At 38.8% G+C, this 9602-nt stretch overlaps 3 protein-coding genes across 4 annotated transcripts; 2 read left to right on the top strand and 1 right to left on the bottom strand.

Moving 5' to 3' along the window:
* Positions 1–202: 202 nt before the first annotated feature.
* Hmt-1 (ABC transporter ATP-binding protein/permease Hmt-1) lies at positions 203–7206 on the top strand. Its single transcript, XM_088032618.1, has 9 exons — positions 203–549; positions 598–916; positions 3055–3254; positions 3306–3453; positions 3723–3900; positions 3948–4370; positions 4419–5008; positions 5332–5888; positions 6926–7206. Exons 2-9 carry the CDS (start codon positions 608–610, stop codon positions 7026–7028), a joined length of 2508 nt encoding a protein of 835 aa, XP_087888744.1. The 5' UTR covers positions 203–549; positions 598–607; the 3' UTR covers positions 7029–7206.
* Positions 5906–9601, bottom strand: Pbp45 (proximal sequence element A Pbp45). Of its 2 annotated transcripts, XM_088032626.1 has the most exons (5): positions 9499–9601; positions 9237–9449; positions 9042–9185; positions 8128–8672; positions 5906–6024 (listed from the first exon to the last, which is right to left on the bottom strand). In XM_088032626.1, exons 2-4 carry the CDS (start codon positions 9437–9439, stop codon positions 8129–8131), a joined length of 891 nt encoding a protein of 296 aa, XP_087888752.1. In that variant the 5' UTR covers positions 9440–9449; positions 9499–9601; the 3' UTR covers positions 5906–6024; position 8128. The 2 variants fall into 2 exon arrangements, with proteins under 2 accessions (XP_087888752.1, XP_087888753.1); XM_088032627.1 differs by lacking the exon at positions 5906–6024 and having other exon boundaries at positions 8116–8672.
* LOC148177796 (synaptobrevin-like) lies at positions 7249–8122 on the top strand. The gene is made up of 2 exons (XM_088032628.1): positions 7249–7814; positions 7860–8122. Exons 1-2 carry the CDS (start codon positions 7526–7528, stop codon positions 7943–7945), a joined length of 375 nt encoding a protein of 124 aa, XP_087888754.1. The 5' UTR covers positions 7249–7525; the 3' UTR covers positions 7946–8122.
* Position 9602: the final 1 nt, after the last annotated feature.

Raw genomic sequence — 9602 nt, 5'->3', positions numbered from 1 at the left:
TAAGCGACGAGTGATGTATTCTTGGTTGCCTAACACGCACAAAAATTAAAGATCTTTTTACCACTCTTTTTTGCTGTGCGAAAGTCATTAAGCACACAAGACTTGTCCCAATTTTAGTTCGCGACTGTAATGCTCAATTTACGCGGTTGTCTCGTTCCGGGCAGCCAATAAATAAAACAAGTTTTTACTGTGCGCCACTGTTCTGGATGTATTGTTGGTTGCCTACGCGTCATGTTTTTGTTAAAAAATTTAAATTTATCAGATACGTGATGTTTAATGACTGATTAGATAACACGATCGAAGTTTGAAGTGAACTGTAAGATCGTTTTATTTCTTTAAATTCTCATTTGTGTCATCTCTTTGAAATTAAAATTGGGAGTCTAACCTAACTTTTCACATGTCAAATGAAAATGTCATAGTGTGATGACTAAACAATTAACCAATAACAATCGTGTTTACAACAACAAAACCCTACAATTCCTCTGCTAAACTTGCACTCCTTATATAATTATTATGATTTTCATTAAGACACGTATTTGAGCGAAATAGGTGAGTAAAAACTGTCTTTTTGGTACGCCAATTGACTTTTACTTTCAGAAGTCCGAAAATGGTGGCGAACATGTCGTATTGCCCCCCTGATGTCCATATTTGGGACATCTGGGTGAACAAAGGGACATCCGAATGCTTTATGGACACCGTAATTTCTTCAGTCCTCGCAGGTTTTATTCTAATCGCCGGAACGATACAATTATGCATGTACAGAAAGTACGGGACTGAAATATCACCAAATCATTTAGTAAAGTCAAGATTATACCATTTCCAAATATTCGTGACTTTGCTAGTGCCTGTTTTGGAGATCGTGAGATTTTCGCTCCTAGCGACGATTTTAAACGAGAAACAAATTTATGGATTCATGGTAAGTGAGAAAACGCAATTTCTTATCGGCCTGTGGTCATTATGATGACACAGTAATCTTGGAATTAGCCGGTCTTATCGTGTTTTGTTTCCGCGACTCATTAATTCAATGAACGCCCTAAGTGCTTGAAACTATTTGTTTAAATCGGAAAATCATGGCTATTTGCACTGCAAATGTGTGGTTTGGCGCGTTCTGCTTAATTGCCAAATTTTAAATATTGACTTGTAACGACCCTTGCTGGAATTTTTATGTGTTTATGCGATTATCATGTGGAGACACTGATGTAAATGAACTGAATACATTGCATTAATCTTAATTTTAACGATGATTGTGTCGTTCGCAATGACGGCAATGAAAAAATGACAATTCGTGACGTCAAGCAGGAGGCCTTGGAATTTAAACTATGTTGGCACCTCTGTGTCTGTTGTTACATGACAGATCCTAAGTGTCAAATGATACCAACCAACTAGACGCCGACTAGATGTGATAAACAAACTTTCTGACCTCGAAAAGACCTCTACAGCCTACTATGATGTTGCTTAAATTTTATCTAGAAATCATCTTCTGGAAATAGTTACGTGACGTTGCTACTAGATTTGAACAATTAAAGAAAAATATTATTTATATCTGTATTGTTCAACGGATTATGACGTCGCACCTAAAAATAAGATCTTTTGTTTTTCGTAAATTCTTGGCAAAAATTTGTTTGCAATTTCAAAGTGTGCTGCCCCTGATAGTTTGACATTTGAACTTTCCGCCGGCTAACTGAATTTTTAAATTTTCTTCATTATTATTATGCGATATTCAAGGTTCCAAAGCAGTAACCATATACAAGGTGTTTATAAATGTTTCTAGCATCAAGGACAGTGTTGGCAGATCTACCGATTTAGCGCCAGAATCTACCGAAAAGTTGGCGTTCTGATTTTTAAAACCTTTCGTTGCATTCACTAATACTAATAATTATATACTGTTTTTTTAAAAAATCCTCGATTTTCGATGAAAAAAACAAAAGGTTTTCTGTTATTGCTTCAGATTACTGGTCTCACGCCAATAAAAAATGCGTCCCAAAGAGTTTCTTGGTATTGCGCGAATTCGAGACCGCCATTAAGAAGAAAAAATGTACTTATCAAACAATTACAAAGTATTAAAAAAAAACTTATTAATTATTTATATTTACATGTTTAACTTTTATAATAATCCAAGTTTTGGATTCTTTTTTGTGTTTTTTCATATATTCTGTTATCCGGATTATCTTATTACTATTATTATACCTCTGCAACAATTAGTCCGGATAATCGAGGTTCTACTGTATGTTACTCTTAAAAAAAAGTATCACGTTTTATAATTTTTTTTTTCAATTTACCCTTTTTTGTTTAATAAAACTTTTCGTGTATAAAAAAGTTTCCAATCAATGAGATTTCACATTAACACTGTAAACCACGTGAAAATTTTAATCTACTGAATTCTGCCGAAAAATTCCAACAAATCTACCGATATTTGGCATCAGGGCATCTGGCATCACCGATCAAGGGTGGCTCTGGAATTCCTCCCATGCACCAATTTGCCGCTTTGTTTACATAGTGAATAATTATGTTTAACTACACTTAAAATGTCACTCACATCAATGACGTTTTAGTTACGATTTTGTGTCCAATCCTTTGCAAATGTCAGTTGAAAAATCTAAACCTACATTTGTAATGAGCGGCAAATTTCTTTGGCATTTCATAGCCACCCTTGATGCTAGAAACATTTATAAACACCTTGTATTTGAATGTTGTTATATTTGAAGTTTTTTTACCTTAGGCAAAACATTTTTGTCATTTTTTATTCGTCATGTTGGTAACACTGTCGTGTGATGACACTGAGAATAATCCTTTCGGTGTGATTCACATTTTTTATCTACCATGGCGCACTTATACATAGTCAATTATTTATTATAATGACCGGAAAGTTATTTAACCCGTGACATTTTTTTAGATATGACGAAAGAATAACAGTTTTTACTGTAAACAATTTATTTTTACCATCACGGAAGTTGAGATTTTAAAAAAATGTACAGGAGGCTTTGAAATACGAATGGGGTTGGCGGCCCTGCCTGTCTTAACACGCCCAGCCTCCTAAGATTCGTTTCGTTTCAGATCGTCTCCCTCGTCCTCAACTTGCTCGCCTACCCGTTTTCCCTCCTAGTGGTGCGAGTGGAAAGACACTTTTTGCTCCCCTCGGTGCCTACAAAAGGCCACGGCATCGTCCTCCTCCTATTTTGGACCTTGGTCTTCATTGCCGAAAATTTGGCCTTCTTCAACCTCGACAAGAAACAATGGTGGTTCCAGCTAAAAACGTGAGTAAAAACCACCAAAACAAACAGTTTTCTTCATCTTCATCTCTACAGAACATCAGACCAGATCGAGATGGCCCTCTTCGTCCTCCGGTACCTATCATGTCTCTTGATATTCTTCCTGGGTTTGAAAGCGCCGGGAATCACGCAAAACATCAATTACTTCACGTTGAACGATTCTACGCGCAACCTGCCGCCACAGGTAAGCCAATTTGTTTATCACAACATTACAATTCATTGTGCAAGCTGTCATCGTCCAAACGCGACGAAATTTACAACAGCTTAAGAACGTCAAATTAATCCGTGTTTAAATATAAATCTTGACAATGTCTTCTGAGCGCCAAAAAACCTCGTATACAAAGATGAAACTCGCGCGAACAAACGTCACGTTTCGAAATATCGACGTCAGCGTAAAGTTTAAGGTTACTTCATGGTACTCATCAATAAAATCGATTAAATCACCTGTTGTAGGACCGTGCGGAGAATCAGTCAACATGGAACAACTTCTGGAAGAAGATTCGGATTTTGGCGCCTTTCCTGTGGCCGAAAAAGGACTTCCTCTTGCAATTCAGGGTGATATTTTGTTTTTTGCTCTTGGGCGGAGGGCGCGTTATCAATTTATACGTCCCAATATACAACAAATTGATTGGTAAGGTATCGACTCACGTCGACAATCACATTGACGAGTTAATCCAGTTGACAGCATGACTCCTGATGAAGACAATCCGTCTGCAAAACTACAGTTCCGATGGGATTGGATCGTCCTCTATGTTGGCTTTAAGTTTCTCCAAGGGGGTGGGACTGGGGGCATGGGGTTGTTGAACAACCTAAGATCTTTCCTCTGGATCAGGATACAACAGTATACAACTAGGGAGGTGGAAGTTGAGCTCTTCAAACACTTGCATAGTTTGTCCTTGCGGTGGCACTTGGGAAGAAAGACTGGGGAGGTGTTGAGGGTAATGGACAGGGGCACTGACAGTATCAACAACCTATTAAACTACATCCTCTTCTCCATAGTGCCTACCATCGTGGATATTATAATAGCCGTGGTGTTCTTCGTGGTGGCATTCAACGCGTGGTTTGGTTTAATCGTCTTCGTCACAATGGTCTTGTATATAGGTAAGTGGGAACTGAGCCTTTTTCGCTACTAAAAAATCTCGTCTTCAGTTTTAACAGTCAGCATCACGGAGTGGAGGACGAAATTCCAGCGCCGGATGAACCTGGCGGACAATGAGACCCGTGCCCGCAGTGTCGACTCCCTTTTGAACTTCGAAACTGTTAAATACTACGGCGCTGAAGAGTACGAAGTCGAGTCGTTCCGAGAGGCAATTCTTCGTTACCAAACCGAAGAATGGAAATCTAACATCACTCTAAACATACTAAACACTGTCCAAAATGTAATAATATCCGCTGGGCTTCTAACTGGAAGTCTTCTTTGCGCCCACCTCGTGGCCGATAAAAGAGAACTCAAAGTGGGAGACTACGTGCTCTTCGCCTCTTACATAGTGCAATTATATGTGCCACTTAACTGGTTTGGAACTTACTATAGAGCAATCCAGAGGAATTTCGTCGATATGGAGAACATGTTTGATTTGTTGAGGGAAGACCAGGAGGTTATCGATGCTCCGAACGCTGGACCGATCGCAGTGAAGAGAGGCGCCGTGGAGTTCAACAATGTCTCCTTCGGGTACTTGCCGGAGAGGTTGGTGCTGAAGAACGTCACTTTTTCCGTACCACCAGGAAAAACGGTTGCGCTGGTGAGTACCTCAAGGCATCGTCGACGATTTGCGGACAGTTCGTCCCCGGCAATTTGTCCCCAAACCTTTTCGTCCCCGGTCAAGTCGTCCCCCGAAAATTTGTCCCTGAAAGCTTTGTGTAATAATAATAAGAACATCAGCAGCACGTACATATGTATAGCTACCTTGTGCTGCAGATATCAATTTTAAGTAAAATTATATAAATCGCATTCTTCAATTATTATCAAAGATCACACCGGGATGCATTAAACTGGGGGTAAATTGCCTTGGGAACGAATTGGTCATATTCCATCCTCGACCCTCTAAAACACCCTATTTTCCAGGTTGGTCCTTCCGGCAGCGGTAAAAGCACCATAATCCGCCTCCTCTTCCGCTTCTACGACGTCGAAACCGGCTCCGTTATAATCGACGGTCAAAACATCAAAACCGTCACGCAAGAGTCACTCCGACGAGCCATCGGTGTCGTCCCTCAAGACACGGTCCTCTTCAACAACACCATTCGCTACAACATCAAATACGGTCGCCTGGGAGCGACTGATGCTGATGTGATAGAAGCGGCCCGCGGTGCCGATATTCATGATCGAATCTTAACTTTCCCGGAAGCTTATGATACGCAAGTTGGTGAGAGAGGGTTGAGATTGAGCGGTGGCGAGAAGCAACGAGTGGCTATAGCGAGGACGCTGTTGAAGGCGCCGACGATAGCTCTGTTGGATGAGGCGACGAGTGCGCTGGATACGCAGACTGAGAGGAATATACAGGAGTCCTTGGACAGGATGTGTGCAAATAGGACGACGATTATTGTAGCGCATCGGTTGTCCACTGTGATACACGCTGATGAAATTTTAGTTTTAAGGGAAGGGGAAATTATTGAGAGGGGAAAGTAAGTATTCTGATTTGATAGTTTGATTTTTTATTGGGTTTTACATTGAAACTTGTGAGCAGTGCCACGGCGTGTTGAAAATACTGAAAATACACAAAATTTGGCGGTTCGGAGTCGAAGTGTCACTTAGAGTTGGCTGAAACAACAAAAGTTTTTTTAACAAGTGACGATCACTAATAATTGAAACAACTTAATAGCGTAACAGTGTTCATTGAACTTTGAAATCAGTTTGCTGAACTCATTTATTAGAGAAACGTCACGTAAGAGTTATGAGGAACGAAAATGACGCAATTCGAGTTATGTTTTAAAACATGAAAAAGATGTTTGGCGAATTTGAAATTTTGGGGACAAAAGTAAGACGAATTGCATTTACGTGGCACTGCCGGTTTTACTAGAAGTAGTAGTCAACTTACTTATTTTAAATGAAACAGCCTATATTTTATTGCATAACCGGTGCAAGTGTCACGAATATGTGAATATTGTCATTCGATTTGTTTTATTCGCTTTTTTGTTCCCAAAATTTTTAGTTTATGAGAAAAATGTGAAAACGTATACAGGGTGATTTTGAAATAGAAACGAAAAAAATCACGGCTTTACGGAAATACGTACACTGATCTGCACGAAATAACCTTAACAACAACGCAGAGCATTTTGTTCGTTAATAATGTACCTATGCATAGTAACCTAGTAATTATTGGCGTAGCATGAAAATTGGAAGCAATTTCTTTAATTTTTTTTCTTAAAACTGAGACAGCAATTTAAAAAACAAAACCTGCCAACTTCCTTCATTTACAAGAAGCTGATTTTTTTCTGCCTCTATTTCAAAATCACCCTGTATATACGTTTCCAACAGTTAAAGGGTTAACGATCAGTGACTTTTAACATAAAATCGTAAACTAATTAACCCACTTAATAGCGTAATAAAATTTCGCATATTCCGCACATTACTCATCATTTTATATGAAGTAACTTACTTAAGTATGCACAATTAAGTCACTTTCTCATTGGTGCAATTAATTCAATTGTTTTATTTCCAGACATGAGCATTTGATTGGACAAGAAGGTGTTTACGCTTCCATGTGGAAACAACAATTAGAAAGCAAAGAAAATTCAGCCGAAAATAGTCTAGAAAAGAGCTAAATTCATCAATAAATACCATATAAAGTGCTACTTCCCCACCCATATTGTTATTTTAGTTGCAGCGGTCAGGGGCTTGTTATTACGGAAAACCTTATTTGTCTTTTTGAGACAAAATTGACTGTATCATATCATATATTTACATTCACGACGATTAATTTAATAAATAAATTATTTTGAATGGTGCCGTCACTTCGCCGCGTGTAACCTCAGCCACTTCCCCCATTCCTTTGACACTTCAGTGACGTATGACGCATGTTTTTCATAATGGCGATTTAGCTGAAACGTCAAGAACGTTTATTCTTCTTTTGTTTATTTTACCGCTTTTGTTCTTTAATTTTCAGTTATTTGGGTTAAAATTCGCAGTTCGTTTGTGTTGGTTTTGAGTTCAGTCGTTGGTTTTGATTATCTCTTTAGTTAAGAGATAAGTTTTATCTCTATTGTTCAGTTTTTGTTAGTGTGGGTTATACCGTTGGTTTAGTGATATCCGGTGCGAAAAAATGGAGAACCCATCAGGAAGCCACCCTTCAGCTCGCCCCCCAAGCAAGCTCGAGCAGACTCAAGCTCAAGTCAATGAAGTCGTCGGAATTATGCGCGTCAACGTGGAGAAGGTCCTGGAAAGGGACCAGAAACTCTCCGAGTTGGACAGCCGGGCTGATGCTCTACAAGAAGGGGGCAAGAGGTTTGAGCAACAGGCCCAGAAACTCAAGAGGAAATATTGGTGGAAAAACCTCAAAATGATGATTATTTTGGGTGTAATTGGATTGGTGATTTTGATCATCATCATAGGTAAATATAATCTTATCTAAAGAGTTGATAACGGGTTTGTTGCAGTTTCCATCACTAATTCAATTGGAGGCAGCGATGAAGGAAATTCTACGTCATCCGGAAAAGCCCTAACGCCTTCTCCATCGCCTTAAACTTAATTTTCTGAGATTCCAGTGGTGATAGTGGCCTTAATAGTGCCTTAACATAACCGCACAATTTAATGTTTAATGTTTTAGAGTTGTATTTAATATCTCATATTATACGTTACTGGTTGCCGTAGCTTAGCTTTTACGTTATAATTATAAAATAAATATTTATATTAGGTTTAACTCACGTTACTTCGAGGTAGAGGCCGCCTCTAAATCCAGCCCTGTCACAACCTTCCTATCTCCTCTATAGATGGCGTTATTATTCGACATTGCTTTGTTTTTCGTGATTTCAAGTTGATTCTCTCTTTCCCCACTCTCCCCTAAATCAACGTTAAACGTCTGACTGTACACGTTCTTCAACTCTTCGCAGATTTGACTAGGAAAAACGAAGAACTGATCTTTGTACTTTTCAGACAGTCGCCGGTATTCTTCATCGGTTTCTTCAAACTGTACCAAGTCGGGTTCTTGCTCCATTAACTTTTTAAATTTTTGTACAACGCCACTTCCGGGTTTCTTCACATTGATGTATTCACTTGATAAGTCAATTCGTTTTAAATTACGCAATTCTAAACCTAAAGGCTGCGGAGAGGCAACGTAGTTGCATGCACCATCCAGTCGCATTTTGTTGTAAATGAAAACTGGATCCAGGCACTGCATGCTTTTGTGTTTTTCTACGATTTCTTCTAATTTTTCCACGTCTGATTGGGTTAGCCGTATTTTCACCCACTGCCTAAAACAAAAGATTAAGATTTGATAGTACAAGGTGTTTATAATTGTTTCTAGCATCAAGGGTTGCTCTGGAATCACTGCCATGACTATTTTGCCGCTTTGTTTTTATAGTGAATGTAACTATCTTGAAAATTATTTATAATGTTACGTTTCAGCTACGATTTTATGTCCAAGTCTTAAATTTTTGGGTTTCAAACCATAACTAGAACAGTTTTTTTGTCAAAATTGACTTTTGTCCATGATTTAACTGCAAATGTCAGTTGAAAACTTTAAACCCACATTTGTAACGAGCGGCAAATTTCATTGAATTTCGTAGCCACCCTGATGCTAGAAACATTTATAAACACCTTGTACCTTAAACCCAGCCTACTTGATTGGCTGTTTGTAGTAGAGACCATACAAGACGTAAATTGCGCCTGTTTGCATGTGGAAGTCGCCAGAGAAGAGAATCTTCTTCACTACCATAAAACAGTTTTCAATAAATGCTTGCAACGTCAAAATGTTGTTCATGTCCCTTCAAAGTAACTTTTTACAGTGTTTACACGTGTTTCTAAGGGTAGCTTACTTGAAAATCCCCAAGAAACACGTTTCTTTCCATATTTTGCAAAATGTCGTAAAACTGTAATTCTGCCGATCCCTAAACTTGTGGAGCAAATTCTCGCAATCTGTTTGAAAGGCAAGGGCCAACTGGGCATCTACATATTGTGTTGTATTAGGGTTTGTGATGGATCTGTAAGATTTTGGGTCCACAAGTGAGGTTAGATCCATGCTGCAAATGCTAAAAAACAAAACAATTAATGAGGATTCCGGTGAGAATCGATTTTTACCGGAAACAACTTGAAAAATCGCACTGGTTTTGGCTCTTATTACACAATTATGAAAAATCGAATGTTATTTGGTTGCCATGGAAATGACACATTTGACAGTTGCG

Source organism: Gnatocerus cornutus, chromosome 3, assembly GCF_029298725.1.
Source record: "Gnatocerus cornutus isolate USDA-ARS CGAHR chromosome 3, icGnaCorn1.1, whole genome shotgun sequence".
Lineage (NCBI taxonomy): Eukaryota > Metazoa > Arthropoda > Insecta > Coleoptera > Tenebrionidae > Gnatocerus > Gnatocerus cornutus.
This window is presented reverse-complemented; position numbering and strand designations above follow the sequence as displayed.

What these genes read in the sequence shown, in the direction of transcription:
- Hmt-1 (XM_088032618.1), top strand. Translation starts at nt 608, where the DNA reads ATGGTGGCGAACATGTCGTATTGCCCCCCTGATGTCCATATTTGGGAC. An exon ending in AACAAATTTATGGATTCATG is followed by an intron (nt 917 to 3,054) that starts GTAAGTGAGAAA and finishes GTTTCGTTTCAG; the next exon opens with ATCGTCTCCCTCGTCCTCAA. An exon ending in GAAATTATTGAGAGGGGAAA is followed by an intron (nt 5,889 to 6,925) that starts GTAAGTATTCTG and finishes TTTTATTTCCAG; the next exon opens with ACATGAGCATTTGATTGGAC.
- LOC148177796 (XM_088032628.1), top strand. Translation starts at nt 7,526, where the DNA reads ATGGAGAACCCATCAGGAAGCCACCCTTCAGCTCGCCCCCCAAGCAAG. An exon ending in GATTTTGATCATCATCATAG is followed by an intron (nt 7,815 to 7,859) that starts GTAAATATAATC and finishes GGTTTGTTGCAG; the next exon opens with TTTCCATCACTAATTCAATT.
- Pbp45 (XM_088032626.1), bottom strand. Translation starts at nt 9,439, where the DNA reads ATGGATCTAACCTCACTTGTGGACCCAAAATCTTACAGATCCATCACA. An exon ending in TGTTTCTTGGGGATTTTCAA is followed by an intron (nt 9,186 to 9,236) that starts GTAAGCTACCCT and finishes GTTACTTTGAAG; the next exon opens with GGACATGAACAACATTTTGA. An exon ending in TACTACAAACAGCCAATCAA is followed by an intron (nt 8,673 to 9,041) that starts GTAGGCTGGGTT and finishes CTTTTGTTTTAG; the next exon opens with GCAGTGGGTGAAAATACGGC.